At 31.7% G+C, this 22,653-nt stretch overlaps 1 protein-coding gene across 1 annotated transcript in view; it reads right to left on the reverse strand.

Moving 5' to 3' along the window:
• LOC143063631 (sorting nexin-4-like) overlaps nucleotides 1–22,653 on the reverse strand; it is a 92,613-nt gene that overhangs the window by 47,356 nt on the left and 22,604 nt on the right. Inside the window, exon 3 of the mRNA XM_076235877.1 lies at nucleotides 2,854–2,992. Within this exon, the coding sequence (XP_076091992.1) occupies nucleotides 2,854–2,992 (139 nt within the window). The remainder of the gene's footprint in view (nucleotides 1–2,853; nucleotides 2,993–22,653) is intronic.

Genomic DNA, 22,653 nt, shown 5'->3' on the forward strand with positions numbered 1-22,653 from the left:
TTGGACCCTTTAGGCCCCTTATTCCTAAACTGTTGGGACCAAAACTCCCAAAATCAAACCCATCCTTCCTTTAGTTGTCATAAACCTTGTGTTTAAATTTCATAGATTTCTATTCACTTATACTAAAGTTATGGTGCGAAATCCAAGAATAATGCTTACTTGAGCCCCTTTTTGGCCCCTAATTCCCAAACTGTTAAGACCTCAATTCCAAAAATCAATCCCAACCTTCCTTTTGTGGTCATAAACCTTGTGTTTAAATTTCACTGATTTCTATTTACTTATACTAAAGTTATTGTGCGAAAACCAAGAATAATGCTTATTTGGGCCCTTTTTTGGCCCCTAATTTTTTAACTGTTTGAACTAAAACTCCCAAAATCAATCCCAACCTTCCTTTTGTGGTCATAAACCTTGTGTCAAAATTTCATAGATTTCTATTACTTAAACTAAAGTTATAGTGCGAAAACCAAGAAAATGCTTATTTGGGCCCTTTTTGGCCCTTAATTCCTAAAATATTGGGACCAAAACTCCCAAAATCAATCCCAAACTTCCTTTGGTGGTAACAAACCTTGTGTTAAAATTTCATAGATTTCCATTCACTTTTACTAAAGTTAGAGTGCGAAAACTAAAAGTATTCGGACGACGACTACGACGACGACTACGACGCAGACGACGACGCCAACGTGATACCAATATACGACCAAAAAATTTTCCATTTTAGCGGTCGTATAAAAATGCTTGTTATTGGCCCCTTTTTGGCCCTTAATTCCTAAACCTTTTGCCCCTTATCCCCTTAAAGGAATCCTAACCTTCAACTTGTGGTATTAAACATTGTGGTACAATTTCAGAGCAATCAAAAAACTTATACACAAGTTATTATCCTGAAAATGCTTCTTTTGGGCCCCTTTTTCCAAAACGGTTGGGACCTTCATCCCCAAAATCAATCCCAACCTTCCTTTTGTGGTACTGTGAAAGTACTTTTATTCGTGGGGTACCAATTTTCGTGGTTTTCGTGGATGACTGTATCCACGAATTTAAGTGTCCAACGAAATAAAACAACTATTGTCCAAATCAAGACATGGAAAGATCCCCATCGGTAGATTAGACTACTGATATGATCTAGAGAATATATATTGAATAACACCAAATCTGAGAACACTTCAATAGCAGTCACAGAACTACAACCGCATGCAGGATTATACCCATGTCATCTTTAATAACCTAAACTGTACAATTTTTTATCTTTTAATTCTCATAAAAAATATTTTTGATCGATGAAAGTCAGATTTCCGGTATTGATATGCTAGTATGATAAAGTGTTCATTTTATAGCCTCATAGTTTTCGTACATATGGGAAATAATAATTTCATGTTGGGCTTGATTTTGATAAGAATTATTTGACAATTAAAGATACGTATATAGCATTTGTTTATGTTACTGTATTCTTTAGGTGACATGTTTATGGCCTGATTAACACCTTTGATGGTTTTCAATCTGTTGATCACTTTATCATGGGTTAATTAGTGTTATCACTACGATTTACACGGGTTAATGTTTACTTTGCAATTTCCTTCAATCTAGACTATTTGTAACCTTCGTTTCTAAAGGCTTTAATTTTCAAATTTTTTTTTAGAAAACTAAAATCCACGAATTTAAAACCCCACGAACATGTAAATATTGCTCAAACCACGAAAATTGATACCCACGAATTAAAGTACTTTCACAGTATTGAACCTTCTTTATAAATTTCATAGAGATCCCTTCTCTTAAACTTAAGTTATTGTCCGGACACCAATGTGTCTTCAGACGACACAGACAACGACGACAACATCATACCATTATATGATCCCAAAAAAATTTTTGCAGTCATATAAAAACTGCAAAATTTCCTTAAAATTACCAGTTGAGTGGCAGCAACCCAATGGTTTGTTTGATTTGTCTGAAAATTCCAGGGCTGATAGATCTTAAAATTTTAAATTTTTTAACCCCCATGTGAGACTTGCTCTAAATGCTTTAGTTTTTGAGATATAAGCCAAAAAATGTGTTTAACCTGTATGTTCTATTTTTAGCCATGGTGGCCATGTTTGTTGATGTTCAAAAATTCAGATACATTTAATACCCTAAGAAACATTCATTTAAAGTTTAAAGGTATAATTTGGCCTAGTAGTTTCACAGGAGAAGATTTTTTAAATAGCTTATGACAACAGACAATGACGACAGACGACAACATCATACCATTATATAATCCAAAAATTTTTTGTGCAGTTGTATAAAAACTGCAAAATTTCCTTAAAATTACCAATTAAGTGGCAGCAACCCAATGGTTTGTTTGATTAGTCTGAAAATTCCAGGGCCGATAGATTTTGAAATTTTTAAAATTTTTAGGCCATGAGAGATTTGCTCTAAATGCTTTAGTTTTTGAGATATAAGCCAAAAAATCTGTTTGACATGTATGTCCTATTTTTAGCCATGGTAGCCATGGTGGCCATGTTTGTTGATGTTCAAAAATTCAGATACAGTTAATGCCCTATAGCTAAGAAACATTCATTTAAAGTTTAAAGGTATTTGGCCTAGTAGTTTTACAGGAGAAGATTTTTTAAATAGTTTATGACAACAGACAATGACGACAGACGACAAGGATGGACGCCAAGTTATGGCATAAGCTCACATGGGGCCCTTCCAACCTGGTGACCTAACTAGCATTGTGCACAAAATTATCCCACATTTATATGGTGTAATTTAGTAACATTTGGAATAAATTACAATGTCACTCTGTTATCTTAAACATTAAATGATCCCTTTATTATGAAACAGTCAATAAAATTTATACAAATTTATAAACTAAAACAAAGATACCTTTTTCTCAGGTAGTGGAGGGATGACTAGTGCAGGATAGGTACATTCCAAGTAGTTCCTTAACAACTCAAACTCATTATATCTTCTCCATAATGATGTTGTTCCATCACCTTTACATGCCAAACTGTTGTCTGTAATTCTAATCAAAATAAGTGATATAAAGTAGGATACACTAAAATGCCTCATAATCAATGTTGTATAACAAGAGGCTGTCACAACGACAGCAAACCGGATTTATTAACATTTATTTGTGTCCTGGCAATATCACAAGAACCATTACTGATGAATGGTGAAAGTGAAAATCGTCAATATCAAATTTGACCTCCATTTTGTCATCAGTATCATTTAACATATTAAAATTTGAAAAGCTTAGATTGAATGGTTCATGAGTAAATGCAACAACGTGAATGGAAACGCCATTTTACGATCTTTCAAGAACCATAACTCCTGAACGGTAAAAGTCAAAATCGTCATTATTGAACTTGACCTCTATTTTGTCATCAGCAACAACATATTAAAATTTCAAAAGCTTTGGTTGAATGGTTCATGAGAAAATGCACGGACACGACGGGAAACACCATTTTTCAATCTTTCAAGAACCATAACTCCTGAACGGTAAAAGTCAAAATCGTCATTATTGAACTTGACCTCCATTTTGTCATCAGTAACAGCATATTAAAATTTCGGAAGCTTTGGTAGAACAGTTCATGCATAAATGCACGGACACGACTGGAAACTCCATTTTTCAATCGGAAACTCCATTTTTCAATCTTTCAAGAACCACAACTCCTGAACGGTAAGAGTCAAAATCGTCATTATTGAACATGACCTCCATTCTGTCATCAGTAACAACATATTAAAATTTGGGAAGCTTTGGTAGGACAGTTCATGCATAAATGCACGGACACGACTGGAAACTCCATTTTTCAATCTTTCAAGAACCATAACTCCTGAACGGTAAAAGTCAAAATCGCCATTATTGAACTTGACCATCGTATAGTTGTCAGTAATAACATATTAAAATTTTAAAATCTTTGGTTGAACGGTTCATGAGTTAATGCACGGACAACATTTGATTGCCGCCCGCCCGCCCGACAGCCCGACCGCCCGCCGTACATCCCCAAATCAATAACCGACATTTTTGTCACAAAAATCCGGTTAAAAATGAGGTCGTGGTCTGAAGAACCATGCTGACAGACATGTACACCATACAATCATTCCATACACCAAATATCACTGAATATATAAATGACCTATTGCTTATAATATCAGAGAAATAAACCAAACCACAAATTCCAATGAACCATGAAAATGAGGTTATGGTCAGAGAACACCTGCCAGTTGGAAATGTACATCTTACAATCAATATATACACCAAATATATATATGGTAGACCTTTTATTGTATTGAATTGCTTATAGTAAATCCAGTTAAAAACTAATTTGTATACTGATTTGATGAAGGCATTCTCTTAAACAATTGGTTATAGTTATAAAACCTTTTAAACTCAAAAAGTTGTAAAAAAAAATCTTGTTCAAATAATAATATATAATTCTTTATTTGCAAAACATACAAAAACCAATTTTGGTTATGGCAAATACATTGACAAAACAAACATGATCAAACATAATGAAAACTCGACAATATTATAAGAGATATGATAAAAACAGTTACTGTTCTCCTTTCCTCAGTTCTAATGACTCTTTAATAAAAGAAACAACTGCTTTTACATCATTTGGTGTTGATGGATTTAGTATAATCACGAGTTTATCAGTAAAATTAAGTGTATTAAAATTTACATATATTTGTATATAATATTTTAGAAAGATTTCTCTTTTATTTTTATTTATTTTACAGTTAAAGAAAAAATGAAATTCATCGTCTAAGATATTACATATTTTACATGTTCTTTCATTTCGTGGTATTTTGGTATATCGTCCAGTTTCTATTAAGAGACAATGATCGCTTATTCTAAATTTGGTTAAGGCAGCAACCATTTGATTTTCTGGGGGGGCTATGGTTTTTTTTTCTGGACAAATTTTTTTTTTCCGCCTCCGGCGAAAAACAATCTATTTTTTTCGCGACAAGTCGAAAACAATTTTTTTCTTTCAATTTTAGCATTACATATAGTGGCAGCTGAGGGTGAAACAAACAATTTTTTTTTCTCAGAATCAAAAACAAATTATTTTTTTCTTCAAAAACTGGAAACAAACTTTTTTTTCCAAAAAAAACCATAGCCCCCCCCAGAAAATCAAATGGTTGCTGCCTAACATTTTTCTTGTTTCTTTACTTGGGTGTGATAGGTAGTATTTCATTTGGTTATTTATATTAGATTTAAGAAATTTTTATAGATATATTTTATTATTTTCGTTTAAGTTATTTATTTTATCATCAATAAGAGTTTGATAATAGTTGATATAACTCTTTTTTAATTGGGGTTTTAACATTTTAGTCTGTTTTAAAGTTTTAGTTTCCTCAATAAGTTTAATGTCAATATTTATATCTTGTGGAAGTACACCACTAATTCATGGTCCCATTGCTTTCTATGTTAAATTCCTCCGTTTCAAGCAGGCACACCTCTTTTGTTTTAAGTTCAAATAAAGTGGCAATCATTGCATTGCAAAGCAACACTTTATGGTGTCTTGTACTGAAAAAATCAACATACCTTTAATTGCATATAAGAAAGAACTGGTTCCCGGAACTTCGGATGTACCCAAACAGGTACCTCAGATCTGACAAACAGACAAAATGTACCCTCTTTTTAAAATTTGGTGCAGTTTTTTTAATATTCAAAATAGTCCAAAAGTGTTCTAAAATGATCACCAGTCCTTCAGCTTTTATTTGATACCAAAAATACCTAAATATTCTACATATTTTGAAAGTTACACTCATGTGTATGAACTATTTTGTGTTAAATATGTACCACTTTCTGGTATGTGCTTTCTGGCCGGGCCCGAATTAGTGGTGTTACACCTATAACAGAACCAAACTTGTTATATTGACTTGAGCATTACTTTATTTCATTCTATGATCTATTCAAAGCAATAAAAAACATATAAAGCTTTAGTCAAAATACTATTTTACTAATTTTAAGCTCAAATTGGACTGGTAGTAATATATGGGTTATTCAAAGAAAACTGCATATGGATATTGTATATTGGCCAAAATCCTTTTTTATTCTCAATATTATTGTTTTATTTATTAATTTCTATTAGGAAAGCTCTGTGCTAACCAATAGTCATATTTTTATCAGAGGTTCTTCATTAAATAAAAATTTATTAGTCCAAACTTAAGACACAATCGAGAATATTGTCCCCCCTTTTTTCTTCAAATAAAAAAATGGCCTTTTTTTGTATAAACCTTACTTCTGTGGTAAAACATAGATTATTAAGAGCAATGTATATATCCCTCAGCTAGTTAACTTGCTTAACTGGTTCAAAATTGCATGTACAGTGAGATTTTGGAATTCTTATATGAGTATATACCATTTGCCTAGATTGTAAAAGGCTACCATAAGATACACAATAAAACTTGAAAAATTATAGGATTATTTTGACCAAGAGCTATGTTGTACCATATGCAAGTCATAAAATACATGTTTTATTGATTTCAATCATAAAAAATGCAAAAATAAGAACTTGGAGTCAAGTCTTAACTGCATGCATGTTGTATGACCATAAAAGGCTAAAATACTTGAGTATGCCAATTTAAGAGCTTACATTTCCTATAAACAGGATGGTTCACCAAAAAAAGATGATGAAACATGATTACTAGCATCAAATTTGACTTATTTTCATTGGAATAGATACAACTTCTAAAAATTTGATTTCTGATGATTCTCTGTAATAGGAAGTACACCACTAATTCATGGTCCCATTGCTTTCTATGTTAAATTCCTCCGTTTCAAGCAGGCACACCTCTTTTGTTTTAAGTTCAAATAAAGTGGCAATCATTGCATTGCAAAGCAACACTTTATGGTGTCTTGTACTGAAAAAATCAACATACCTTTAATTGCATATAAGAAAGAACTGGTTCCCGGAACTTCGGATGTACCCAAACAGGTACTTCAGATCTGACAAACAGACAAAATGTACCCTCTTTTTAAAATTTGGTGCAGTTTTTTTAATATTCAAAATTAAAGTCCAAAAGTGTTCTAAAATGATCACCAGTCCTTCAGCTTTCATTTGATACCAAAAATACCTAAATATTCTACATATTTTGAAAGTTACACTCATGTGTATGAACTATTTTGTGTTAAATATGTACTACTTTCTGGTATGTGCTTTCTGGCCGGGCCCGAATTAGTGGTGTTACACCTTGTGACACATTTTTTGCAAAAGTATACCAAGAGTATGTTCCCTTAGTATCTAAACTTTTAGTTAATTTAAAGGCTTCATTAAGAAGTGGGTTTAGATTTTCATTATTTAATCTAGATAGGTACATCATAGTTTGGGTTTTTGTGTAAGTTTCTAATGGTAGAAGTCCTAGTTCATTTCTAACAGCTAGATTTGTTGAGCTTCTTTTTGTCCCCAGTACTTGTTTAATAAAATGTAGCTGGGTTTTTTCTAAAATAGTTTTATCAATAAAATGAATAGCATCTGGTGTTGAACTATTTTTGTAAGCTTGGAGTTTAGCTCTATAAAATTGAATATAAGTGTCCATATAACATATTTCACTATTATATGTTAAAATAGGTTTGACCAAAGTTTCAAAAAGGTTGAAAGACACTCTCACAGGAAGTTGTCCAAAGCCTGATGAGTAAGAGTTAATAGCAAATAAAACTTTTCTTGCTTTTTTTGCAAGATCTGAACTACAACTAGTTAGACTGCCATTAGATGTTATAACACATCCAAGGTATTTATATTCATATACTTTTTCAAGGTATTTTCCTTTAAGTTTCAACCAGGTGCTCCGCAGGGCGCAGCTTTATACGACCGCAGAGGTCGAACCCTGAACAGTTGGGGCAAGTATGGACAAAACATTCAAGCGTGATACAGCTCTGAATTTGGATTGTGATCAAATTTTTGACATTACATGTTTTTTTTTTACACAAAACAAATGTCAAGATTTTACAAATCAATTAAAGATTTCTTCTTCAAACTTTTTAAATCTAAAATTAAATAGTTGACACAGCATAGGTTTCTGACACAGAATGAATGTGGTCTAATGAACTTAAAATATTTTTTTTGCCTTTGAGCAATTCACTATGCTGTTGAATATTAATCCTCTCAAAAAAATGTTTGAAGAAATTTTCTTTTTATTTATGAAATCTGAAATGAGAAAAATTTAAACCCCCCCCTTTTTTTTCACATCCCCGTTTCCCTTTTTCCAAAACTGATATCAATTCAAATTTCTAATGGAGTTTGCAACAATAACTACTCTTTTAAATACATCATAAAATATTAAAATGTAAAATAAAGTGCTTGTTATCACTGAATGGTAAAGATTGGTTGGTAGTAAAAGTGAATATACATTGTTTATTGTATAAAACAATAAAAACCAGATGCTCCGCAGGGCGTAGCTATATACGACCGCAGAGGTTGAACCCTGAACGGTTGGGGCAAGTATGGACACAACATTCAAGCTGGATTCAGCTCTAAATTTGGATTGTGATTAAATAGTTGACACAGCATAGGTTTCTGACACAGAATGAATGTGTTCTAATGAACTTAAAATTTTTGTTTTCTCTTAGAGCAATTCACTATGCTGTTGAATATTAATCCTCTCAAAAAAATGTTTGAAGAAATTTTCTTTTTTATTTATGAAATTTCAAATGAGAAAAATTGAACCCAATTTTTTTAATCACATCCCCCTTTCCCTTATTCCAAAACTAATCTCAATTAAAATTTCTAATGGAGTTTGCAACAATAACTACTCATTTAAATACATCATAAAATATTAAGATGTAAAAAAACTGCTTGTTATCACTGAATGGTAAAGATTATTTTAATTTATCAGTTGGTAGTAAAAAGTGAATATACATTGTATATTGTATATAACAAAGATTTAAGTTGATTCTGGACAAAGAAAGATAACTCCAATTAAAAAAAATCTTGCTATTGCACAATATTTTGCAATTAGATATTTCTTGCTTACTATTCTGGACAAAGAAAGATAACTCTAATTAAAAAAAAATTTGCTATTTCACAATATTGTGCAATTAGATATTTCTTGCCATTGCGCAATACTGTGCAATTGAAAAGACTTGCTATTGCACAATACTTAATATAATAATTTTAGATCCTGTTTTGGACCAACTTGAAAACTGGGCCCATAATAAAAAATCTAAGTACATTTTTGGATTCAGCATATCAAAGAACCCCAAGATTTCAATTTTTGTTAAAATCAGACTAAGTTTAATTTTGGACCCTTTGGACTTTAGTGTAGACCAATTTGAAAACAGGACCAAAAATGAAGAATCTACATACACAGTTAGATTTGGTATATCAAAGAACCCCATTTATTCAATTTTTGATGAAATCAAACAAAGTTTAATTTTGGACCCCGATTTGGAACTGGGCCAATAATCAAGAATCTAAGTACATTTTTAGATTCAGCATATCAAAGAACCTAACTGATTCATTTTTTGTCAAAATCAAACTAAGTTTAATTTTGGACCCTTTGGACCTTAATGTAGACCACAGGGTTCATACACCTTTTTTGTTCCATTTTTCAAGGACTTTTCCATGACTTTTCAAGGATGTTTTATGAAATTTCCATACCCAGAAAAACAGGAAACCAAAGGGTAAAATAGAGATTCTTTGAAAGAGGAAGACCTACACATCAGTATAAAAGTATTTATTCAAGTTTTAAAATATTCATCCAAAGTTTTCGATAGCTGTTTGGATACACTACTGGTAACTGGAGACCCACTTTGAAACCATTCAGATATGTTCAAACTTTTTGATTTAGTTGAGAGCTCGATGTGTTTGGAGCTCTTACAGTGGCTTTTCAAGGCAGATTCTCCCATGTTTGAAACGTCAAACTCTTTCAGACAAAGGCTGCATTTTACCTTTGAATCGTTACTCCCTCTCACTAGCCATTTGTTGTACTCTGGTTTTTCCAACCATTTTAACTGAAAATGGCAGTTACCTGGCATTTTTCTCGTATCAACTGATCAAATCAAGCCATTTTTTAAAAATATTCCTATAACTGGTATCTTATACTGATAATGTTATTGAATGAAGCAAACTGCAAAAATTATGGGATTACAGGGAACCAGATTCGGTCATATATTTTCACCTAAAATTATGAAGAAACGAATTTTTAAATCCTTATTTTACATTTACCAAGACTGGGACCTTGTTTGTAGCTCTATTGAGGAAACAGTTTCGACAAAAACTACGCAAAATGTTTATAGACACCTAATAAAGTTTACAGTTCAAGCAATAATAACTTTCCAGGACTTTTCAAGGACTTTTCACGAAAATAAAGCTTTCCATGACTTTTAAAGGCCTTTTCCCCCCAAAATAAAAATCCATGACTTTTCCAGGATTCAAGGACCCGTACGAACCCCGAGACCAATTTGAAAACGGGACCAAAAGTTAAGAATCTACATACACAGTCATGACAGTTAGATTCGGCATATCAAAGAACCCCAATTATTCAATTTTGATGAAATCAAACAAAGTTTAATTTTGGACCCTTTGGGCCCCTTATTCTGTTGGGACCAAAACTCCCAAAATCAATACCAACCTTCCTTTTATGGTCATAAACCTTGTGTTTAAATTTCAGATTTCTATTTACTTATACTAACGTTATGGTGCGAAAACCAAGAAAAATGCTTATTTGGGTCCCTTTTTGGCCCCTAATTCCTAAACTGTTGGGACCTAAACTCCCAAAATCAATACCAACCTTCCTTTTGTAGTCATTAACATTGTGTTTAAATTTCATTGATTTCTATTTACTTAAACTAAAGTTATTGTGCGAAAACCAAGAATAATGCTTATTTGGGCCCTTTTTTGGCCCCTAATTCCTAAACTGTTGAAACCAAAACTCCCAAAATCAATCCCAACCGTTCTTTTGTGGTCATAAACCTTGTGTAAAAATTTCATAGATTTCTATTAACTTAAACTAAAGTTATAGTGCGAAAACCAAGAAAATGCTTATTTGGGCCCTTTTTGGCCCCTAATTCCTAAAATGTTGGGACCAAAACTCCCAAAATCAATACCAACCTTCCTTTTGTGGTCATAAACCTTGTGTTAAAATTTCATAGATTTCCATTCACTTTTACTAAAGTTAGAGTGCGAAAACTAAAAGTATTCGGACGACGACGACAACGACGACGACGACGACGCCGACGACGACGCAGACGACGACGCCAACGTGATAGCAATATACGACGAAAAATTTTTCAAATTTTGCGGTCGTATAAAAACTTCATCAGCAACATTTTATATTGGCAAATTTCCAATGAAGTTATTTACATAAAGTTATTGGCAAATAAAAATAGAAAATGACATCATAGTCATGTCTGGCAAATGTCCAACATACATTATCTAAAAACATTTTAGATAAGATAAGGAAAAAAAGCTTCATCAGCAACATTTTATATTGGCAAATTTCCAATGAAGTTATTTACATAAAGTTATTGGCAAATAAAAATAGAAAATGACATCATAGTCATGTCTGGCAAATTTCCAACATATATTATCAACTTCTATTCTATACAAAGAAAGATAACTCCAATTGAAAATTAATTGCTATTGCACAATATTGTGCAATTAGATATTTCTTGCTATTGTGCAATACTGTGCAATTGAAAATTTCTTGCTATTGCACAATACTTGATATGGAATCCTGATTTGGACCAACTTGAAAACTGGGCCCATAATCAAAAATCAAAGTACATATTTAGATAAAGCATATCAAATAAGCCCAAGAATTTAATTTTTGTTAAAATCAAACTTAGTTTAATTTTGGACCCTTTGGACCTTAATGTAGACCATTTGAAAACTGGACCAAAAATTAAGAATCTACATACACAGTTAGATTTGGCATATCAAAGAACCCATTTATTCAATTTTTGATGAACAAAGTTTAATTTTGGACCCCCATTTGGACCAACTTGAAAACTAGGCCAATAATTAAAAATCTAAGTACATTTCTAAATTCAGCATATCAAACAACCCCCAGGATTCAATTTTTGTTAAAATCAAACTAAGTTTAATTTTGGACCCTTTGGACCTTAATGTAGACCAATTTGAAAACGGGACCAAAAATTAAGAATCTGCATACACAGTTAGATTCGGCATACCAAAGAACCCCAATTATTCAATTTTTGATGAAATCAAACAAAGTTTAATTTGGACCCTTTGGGCCCTTTATTCCTAAACTGTTGGGACCAAAACTCCCAAAATCAATACCAACCTTCCTTTTATGGTCATAAACCTTGTGTTTAAATTTCATAGATTTCTATTTACTTAAACTAAAGTTATTGTGCGAAAACCAAGAATAATGCTTATTTGGGCCCTTTTTTGGCCCCTAATTCCTAAACTGTTGGAACCAAACTCCCAAAATCAATCCCAACCTTTCTTTTGTGGTCATAAACCTTGTGTCAAAATTTCATAGATTTCTATTAACTTAAACTAAAGTTATAGTGCGAAAACCAAGAAAATGCTTATTTGGGCCCTTTTTGGCCCCTTATTCCTAAAATGTTGGGACCAAAACTCCCAAAATCAATCCCAACCTTCCTTTTGTGGTCATAAACCTTGTGTTAAAATTTCATAGATTTCTATTCACTTTTACTAAAGTTAGAGTGCGAAAACTAAAAGTATTCGGACGACGACGAAGACGACGACGACGCAGACGACGACGCAGACGACGACGCCAACGTGATAGCAATATACGACGAAAAATTTTTCAAATTTTGCGGTCGTATAAAAAGGGTTTATTTATTTTACTTGGGTTATTTTGTAGTATCATGGTTTTAGATTTTTTTGTATTAACTGTTAATTGCCATTTATCACAATACTCAGAGAGATTATTTAAGCTATTTTGCAGACCGTTTTCGCTCTCTGATAATATGATCAAATCATCTGCAAATAGGAGACTTCCTATGTCTGAATTTATAAGTTTTACAGGGGTACAGTTTTTCTTTTCAAATATCTGACTTAAGTCATTAATAAAAATATTAAATAAAGTGGAGCTTAAAGAATCTCCTTGTCTTACACCTTTATCTATAATAAAATGTTTAGACTCTGATTTCTTATGTTTGAAAGAACCAAGAGTATGATTGAATTGTGCTTTAATGATGTTAAAGATGTGTTTACCAACTCCTAGTTTACACAATTTATACATTAGTCCTAGCCGCCAAAGAGAGTCAAAGGCTTTTTTAAAGTCTATGAAGCAAATATATATTTTCTTTTTATTTTTATGAAGGTATTTATTTATAATAGATTTAAGAATAAATAAGCTATCAGAAGTTCTATGATTCTCTCGAAATCCAAACTGTGAGTGGTTATATTTGGATTCTATATGTTTATTTAGTCTATTATTTAACAATGCACTAAATACTTTTGACAAACAGCTCAGATTTTATCAGGTCCTGAAGATTTACCTGTTTTTAGTTTATTTATAACAATTTTAACCTCTGATAGTGTAAAAGGTTTGTCAGTGGTGTTTATATATAACATTTTATCTTCAATGTTTTTAAATTCTGTTTCTATGTTTTTTTGAAATTCTTTGTTGACAGAAGAGCAGTTTCCTTGGTTTTGAAAATGTTTTTCTAGCTCTTCTAAGTTTTTAAATATTTCTTCAGAGTTATCTTCATGTTTTGTGGTCTTTTTCATTTCTTTAAGAATTTTCCAATATTCCTCTGAATTATTTTTATAACAGTTTTCAAGTTTTTTTAAAAATATCTGTTTTATATTTAGCTTTTTTTTGTTTAATCATCTTTTTAAAAGTTTTTAGAAGGTTAAAATATCTAGTTTTATATGTTTTATCAAATGGATTTGCTTTAATATTTCTGCCGATGGCATTTATTTGATGTTTAAAATCTGTTATTGCATTATCCGACCACGGTTGTTTATTTTTTGGTTTACTTTTCTTAAAGTTTTTTCTTTTAATTACACATGAATTTTCAGCTAAATTACATAAAATAGTTGTTAGTTTATTTGTTTCATCATCAACACCTCTTTGATCATTACTGAAGTTTTGCATTTCAAAGTTTAAAATATTGTTCAGACCAGTTTCATCTGATAAATGGTCAAGTAATTTTAATTTTGATTTTTGCGAGTCCCACTTAAACGATTTATAGCTAGACCAATTTGAATTTTCAAAGATATCAAAATTATATAAAGAATCTCCTTGTCTTACACCTTTATCTATAATAAAATGTTTAGACTCTGAATTCTTATGTTTGAAAGAACCAAGAGTATGATTGAATTGTGCTTTAATGATGTTAAAGATGTGTTTACCAACTCCTAGTTTACACAATTTATACATTAGTCCTAGCTGCCAAAGAGAGTCAAAGGCTTTTTTAAAGTCTATGAAGCAAATATATATCTTTTCTTTTTATTTTTATGAAGGTATTTATTTATAATAGATTTAATACTTTTCAACAATTGACTAAATTTAGAACTGTATTCTGTTATTGTTTGAGACTGTTTTAATATTAGACCTAGAACTTAGAAGACTTCTGCTTAAATTTATATTTGGGCTGCTGTCACACTGTCTTACATCCACATGTCAATTATGTATATGAATATTAAAGGAATATGACAAGGTAAATCGAGTGGATTAACTAATTTTCTCTCCAATATATTAATATACATAATATGATGTTGGTGTTTGTCTTTTTGTCCATTTATGTTTATTTAGTTAATTATTTTTGAATGGATGTTGGCTACTTTGTTGTTCCTTCCTACATATACGTCAACTTAGTTTTTAGGATTTGTAAAGTTTATAGAGATTTATGAAAACAATTAGTTTCCTTAAGCTTGCAGATTACATAAAGAGTAAACGATAATGATAATATAAAAAAGATAAAACTCAGAACAAATAATATATATGATATTGACTAGAGAAGACTTTGATTAGAGGGTAAAAATATTGGACATGCACTGATTTGAGAACGGACATTGATCAGGGAGTGGACATTGATCTGAGTTTAACAAATATGGAACACAGCATAGGTTTCTGACAGAGGATAAATGTTGTGTAACAAAAAACTTAAATTACACATTAGCCTTATTATGGTGAAATATTCAAAATCTAAATATATATTTAGAGATTCATAGATATAGGAAGATGTGGTGTAAGTGCCAATGAGACAACTCTACCATCCAAATAACAATTTATAAAAGTAAACCATTATAGGTCAATGTACGGCTTTCAACACGGAGCCTTGGCTCACACCGAACAACAAGCTATAAAGGGCCCCAAAATTACTAGTGTAAAACCATTCAAACGGGAAAACCAATGGTCTCATCTATATAAATAAAGGGCTGCGCTTTAGCACATTATACGCCCGTTGCTCTTTTAACTTGTCTTTTATGCTTTAAATGAATTTATATGATCAACTAGAAATATATATACAAATCAAAAGGGATGTTACATTAATATATTCACCAAAGTTTCATAAAATCCCCCTTTTTTAAGTATAAAAATTCATTACTTAAGAAAACGTAAAATCTAAAATTTATAAAAACGGAAAGGGAGCTTATGTCAATAGATATAAACAATTTATCAAAGTTGCATAAAATTTTGTGAAAGTGTTAGTTATTGTCCCAAAATTGGAAAATCCCCCCTTTTTTAAGCATAAAAATTCATAACACGGAAATGTAAAATCTGAAATTTATAAAAATTGAAAGGGAGCTTACATCAATAGATATAAAAAATTCACCAAAGTTTCATGGACATTGGTGAAAGCCTTTTTGAGTTATTGTCCGAAGTGTTGAAAATCCCCCCTTTTTTATGAATAAAGCCCCATAAATCCAAAACTTAAAATCTGAAATTTATAAAAATTGAAAGGGAGCTTACATCAATAGATATAAACAATTCACCAAAGTTTCATGGACATTGGTGAAAGCCTTTTTGAGTTATTGTCCGAAGTGTTGAAAATCCCCCTTTTTTTTTATGAATAAAGCCCCATAAATCCAAAACTTAAAATCTGAAATTTATAAAAATTGAAAGGGAGCTTACATCAATAGATATAAACAATTCACCAAAGTTTCATGGACATTGGTGAAAGCCTTTTTGAGTTATTGTCCGAAGTGTTGAAAATCCCCCTTTTTTTATGAATAAAGCCCCATAAATCCAAAACTTAAAATCTGAAATTTATAAAAATTGAAAGGGAGCTTACATCAATAGATATAAACAATTCACCAAAGTTTCATGGACATTGGTGAAAGCCTTTTTGAGTTATTGTCCGAAGTGTTGAAAATCCCCCTTTTTTTATGAATAAAGCCCCATAAATCCAAAACTTAAAATCTGAAATTTATAAAAATTGAAAGGGAGCTTACATCAATAGATATAAACAATTCACCAAAGTTTCATGGACATTGGTGAAAGCCTTTTTGAGTTTTTGTCCGAAGTGTTGAAAATCCCCCTTTTTTATGAATAAAGCCCCATAAATCCAAAACTTAAAATCTGAAATTAAAAAAAAACGAAAGGGAGCTTACGTCAATAGATATAAACAATTCACTTAAGTTTCATGGAAATTGGTGAAAGTGTTTTTGAGTTATTGTCCGAAGTGTGGACGACGGACGGACGGACAGACGGACGGACGGACAGACGGTACGACGGACGGACGGACAACGGTATACCATAATAGGTCCCGTCTAAAAGACGACGGCCGTATAAAAACGAGAAACGAGAAACATGTACACGTATAAATTACATAAACAAACGACAACTTCTGTACATCAGATTCCTGACTTAGGACAGGTGCAAACATTTGCAGCGGTATTAAACGTTTTAATGGTATCAAACCTTCTCCCTTTTTCTGAAACAATAGCATAACATCACAACATAGAAAAACACACGATAAAATACAGCATATAAATTAACCATAAATTTTCAGGAAATCAAAAGTAATACCATCATAGATTCTTTGGACTTTAATGTGGACCAATTTGATAAAAGGTGCTTTAATGGGGCTCAAAATCCAAAATCTATAACATTAGATTAGATTCATAAAATTGAGAATGGAAATGGGGAATATGTCATAGAGACAACAACCCGACCAAAGATCAGATAACAGCCGAAGTCCACCAACCAAAGAACCTAGAGAATTCAAAGTTTTTTTTAAATCAAACTTAGTTTAATTTTGAACAGTAATGCGGAACAATTTGAAAACAGGGCCCAAAATCAACAACTGTTTAAATAAAGATATGTCTCACCTGTTGTCATAAAATTCAGAAAAAAAGATAATATGATGAACTGCAACATTGCTAATTAAAACGAAGTTGCTTGACCATAAACTAGTGGGTTGACAAACTAAGATGGATTGAAAGTCATGTTACTTTTAAAGAAAATATCATTGTCTATTGTAAGTAGTTCCTAACAAACTAAATTAAATAAGCAAATCCTTATTAAACATATAAAAAAAAGTCACTGGACCATGATCTACAGGGACAGGGCCTCCAAATAGTTGCCGAACTGATATGTACTGCTAGTAAGGTGTAATACCACCAAATCATGGTATGTCACATCCGGTTGTATACGAAAATAGGTAAAAAAAAAATATTCCGTTGAATTTTACAGTTGTAGGTTATTAATCCTTCATTTTATTGCAGTAAAACATTTCTATGTCATAAACATATGTCTTGGGTATTTCAAAGCACCATTATTTTTTATTTGGGATTTCTATTGAATATGTTGTAAACTTTAGGTTACATGTTTACTAAACCTTGTACAAAGATTTTAAAATAAGGGGAGAAATTTGATTGGTTAACTTCCAGTGATGGTTATTTTCTTACATGCAATGAAATGTTATGTGAATTTTTTTCTTTTATAGTACTGGACAGGATAAAACTTTACTCATGCCAAGTTTGAAACAAAGATAAATTCTGCACATTTTTTTGAAAAGTGCAAATTTAACAAAGACTAATAGGGAAAAATCAATGGTGGTATTACACCTAGTAATACAAGGTTGTATATATAGTCTATAGAAAACATAATTCTTATGAAACTTACTTGAGCAGAAAATTGAACAATTGCTGAAGCCACCAATGATGATGACATCCACGACATTGAAATGGCTATCCTTATAATTATGTCTCTCTTTCAGTGACTTAATTTCAACACAAGTGAGACAAAAATATAAATACACATGATCATGTAGATGGGGCATATATCAAAGAACCCAAAGATTTCAATTTTTGTTCAAATAAAACAAAGTTCAGTTTTGGACATTTTGGACCTTGATGTGGACCAATTTGAAAACTGGGCCCAAAATCCAAAATCTAAATAAAGGGTTAGATTCAGAATAATAAAGAACCGCAAGAATTCAAGACTTGAAATATTCCCCATTGAAATTGGCCAAGAAATAACCAAATTGAATGTACACAAAATATTAGTAAAGTATTGTTTTGGTTACTTAAATTCCCAAACAGTTAGGGCCATAACCCCTTAAATCAATCTAATTTGTAATAAGTAAATTTTCTTTAAACTTGAGTATTAGTATAATAGAAGGCACCTTTGTCAAAGTGATGGAAATCACTCATGGAAAGATTGGAAGAGTAGACTGAGTAATTTCGAATCATATTTTTATGTATGGTGATACTCGTACAGTACGACCGTATGCGTATTTTGAAAAAGTATGCATTCAGTCCAGACTATACATGTGTACAGTCCAAATACTTATATGGTCAGGAACATTCATAACTGTTCTACAAGTTAATGTCTGGAAACTAGAAAAATGCTTATTTGGGCCCTTTTATAGCCCCTAATTTCTAAACTGTTAGGACCATATCACCCAAAATGAATCCCAACCTTTATAAACTTTTTTGGTTATAAACTTTGTGTTCAAATTTCATAGATTTCTATTAACTTATACTTAGTTATTGTCCGGAAACCAAATGTCTTAGGATGAGGATGACGACATGATACCAACATATAAAATTTTTTTGGTCATATAAAATTAAAAATTAAAATATTTTGAGCTTTAAAATTTATATTCAAATAGTAACTGTATATATGGTTAAATGTTGTGTTTTCTTAGTCATATGAATTTGTGTTAAGCATGCTTTTTTAATGGAAATGGTGGTGTCACAATGCATTCTTCATAGCACGAAAACCCATAAGACGAGGATATACACTTTCAGTAGACTTGTGAATGTACACACAATTGAATTTTATCAATAAAGGTGTTTTAACATAATCATTATCTTCTTCGATTCACAGTCAATTATTTTATTCAAAAGCAAAAAAAATCAGCAACCAGGTGCTCCCCATGGCGCAGCTTTAATAATACCACAGCAGAAGTCAAACCCTGAACAGTTGGGACAAGTATGGACACAACATTCAAACTTGATATACAGCTCTGAATTTGGATAGTTAACAAATTCTTGACATTATATGAGTTTCTGACACAAAACAAATGTCAAGATCTTACAAATCTATTATGCAATATTTTCAAAAATTTGGAATTTGAGAAATTTGGGAAAAAAATTTGAAAACTACTTCAACCACCCTTTTTTTAGCAATGAGTCCAAAACCTGACATTTCTTTATACATAATTTACAAGTAGTGTAAGGGAGGTAAATCTGAACATACAAAACATTGTATGTTAACTGTTTTTGAATTACCTCCCTTACACTGCTTTTAAATTGTCTTAATTGTCCATTGACCAGAAAAACTTAGTTTTTCCCCTTTTTTGCCCCTAATTCCAAAAAATTTTGAGCCATAACCCCCAAAGTCATTACTGCCCATCACTTCATGGTATGGAAACTTGTTGTATAATTTCAGAGAGATTCAAACACTTAAACACGAGTTATTGTTTGAAAACTACAAAAATGCTTATTTTGGGCCCCTTTTTGGCCTCTAATTCCTAAACTATTGGGACCATAACCCCCAAAATCAATCCCAACCTTCCTTTAGTGGTATTGAACCTTCTGGTAAAAATTAATAGAGATCCATTCACTAAAACCTAAGTTATTGTCCGGAAACTAAATGTGTCTTGACTGAACGACGACAACACAATACCATTATACGACACAAAAAAAATTTTGCGGTCGTATAACAATCTTTTGGTGCCCGGAGAGTCAGTAGTCTTAGGTTCAAGTATTGCTTTTCTTTTTTTTAAAGACAGCAACTTGTTTTACAATATCTAAAATTCTCAACTTTTGAGATGCAAAAACATGCCTTTTATAACAATTTTTCTCAGGTTAGCTCATATCTTTTTTATTAGAGTTCAATGTTTCATCTCATTATATATAATTAATTCAACAGAGAAACTAATGGTGCAAATTAAAGATTATAAGTAATTGTGCAAGAAAAAAAATTGCCCAATTGGGGCTAGTAAATGAGCACTGTTCTGAAAATAATAGACATGTGAGATTTTCATTGTCCATGAAATAACACTTAAATTTAAAGTAAAGACATTTGCAAAGGACAGACAATTAAAATTCTATTAGAACAAAGAAGTATTGAGAAATTCAAGAAAAAAAGATAGTTTGACTGTTTGACTTTTTTACTTGTATAAGCAAAAAAAATCTAATATCTGAATCTGAATATCTAAGGGACATAACTAAGCCAATAAAATTATTTACCTATACAAGTTAATAAATATCTTACAAATTCACTTACAAAGTGTATTAAAATTTACTTCTTCAAAGCAAACCAGATGCTCCGCAGGGCGCAGCTTTATACGACCGCAGAGGTTGAACCCTGAACGGTTGGGACAAGTATGGACACAACATTCAAGCTGGATTCAGCTCTAAATTTGGATTGTGATTAAATAGTTGACACAGCATAGGTTTTGGACACAGAATGAATGTGGTCTAATGAACTTAAAATATTTTTTTTTGTCTTTGAGCAATCACTATGCTGTTGAATATTAATCCTCTCAAAATAAGAGTGCACTCGCCTTCTTTACTAATCATTGATATTATGTTGATAGTCCTAAGTATAAAGCTTGATTACAACTGTCACATAAACTTAACATTAACCAAGATAGCTAAACAAAGACCAATGAACCATGAAAATGAGGTCAAGGTCAGATGAACCATGCCAGGCAGACATGTACAGCTAACAAAGCTTCCATACAACAAATATAGTTGACCTATTACTTATAGTTTAAGAAAAATAGACCAAAACACAAAAACTTAACACTGTGCAATGAACCGTGTAATTGAGGTCATGGTCAAATAAAACCTGCGGGACTGACATATAGATCATAATATATTTCCATACACCAAATATAGTTGACCTTTGGCATATAATATTAGATAAAAAGACCAAAACTTAAAAACTTAACTTTGACCACTGAACCATGAAAATGAGGTCAAGGTCAGATGGCATCTGCCCGCTAGACATGTACACCTTACAACCAATCCATACAACAAATATAGTAGACCTATTGCATAAAGTATGAGAAAAACAGATCAAAACACAAAAATTTAACTATAACCACTGAACCATGAAAATGAGGTCAAGGTCAGATGACACCTGCCAGTTGGACATGTACACCTTCCAGTCCTTCCATACACCAAATATACTAGCCCTATTACTTATAGTATCTGAGATATGGACTTGACCACCAAAACTTAACCTTGTTCACTGATCCATGAAATGAGGTCAAGGTCAAGTGAAAACTGTCTGACGGGCATGAGGACCTTGCAAGGTACGCACATACCAAATATAGTTATCCTATTACTTATAATAAGAGAGAATTCAACATTACAAAAATTTTGAACTTTTTTTTCAAGTGGTCACTGAACCATGAAAATGAGGTCAAGGACATTTGACATGTGACTGACGGAAACTTCGTAACATGAGGCATCTATATACAAAGCATGAAGAAACCAGGTCTTTCACCTTCTAAAATATAAAGCTTTTAAGAAGTTAGCTAACGCCGCCTCCGCCGCCGGATCACTATCCCTATGTTGAGCTTTCTGCAACAAAAGTTGCAGGCTCGACAAAAATGTTTGAAGAAATTTTCTTTTTATTTATGAAATCTGAAATGAGAAAAATTTACCCCCCCCCCCCGCCCCCACCATTTTTTTTTCACATCCCCCTTTCCCTTTTTTCAAAACTGATCTCAATTCAAATTTCTAATGGAGTTTGCAACAATAACTACTCATTTAAATACATCATAAAATATTAAAATGTAACAAAAAGTGCATGTTATCACTGAATGGTAAAGATTGTTTTAATTTATCAGTTGGTAGTAAAAGTGAATATACATTGTGTATTGTTTAAAACAATGATTTAAGTTGATTCAACTACTATTCTGGACAAAGAAAGATAACTCCAATCAATTGAAAATTTCTTGCTATTGCACAATATTGTGCAATGTAGATATTTCTTGCTATTGCGCAATACTGTGCAATTGAAAATATTTGCTATTGCACAATACTGTGCAATTGAAGATTTCTTGCTATTGCACAATACTGTGCAATTGAAAATTTCTTGCTATTGCACAATACTGTGCAATTGAAGATTTCTTGCTATTGCTGAATACTGTGCAATTGAAAATTTCTTGCTATTGCACAATACTTAATATAATAATTTTGGATCCTGATTTGAACCAACTTGAAAACTGGGCCCATAATCAAAAATCTAAGTACATGATTAAATTCAGCATATCAAAAAAGCCAAAGAATTCAATTTTTATTAAAATCAAATTTAGTTTAA

Source organism: Mytilus galloprovincialis, chromosome 2, assembly GCF_965363235.1.
Source record: "Mytilus galloprovincialis chromosome 2, xbMytGall1.hap1.1, whole genome shotgun sequence".
Lineage (NCBI taxonomy): Eukaryota > Metazoa > Mollusca > Bivalvia > Mytilida > Mytilidae > Mytilus > Mytilus galloprovincialis.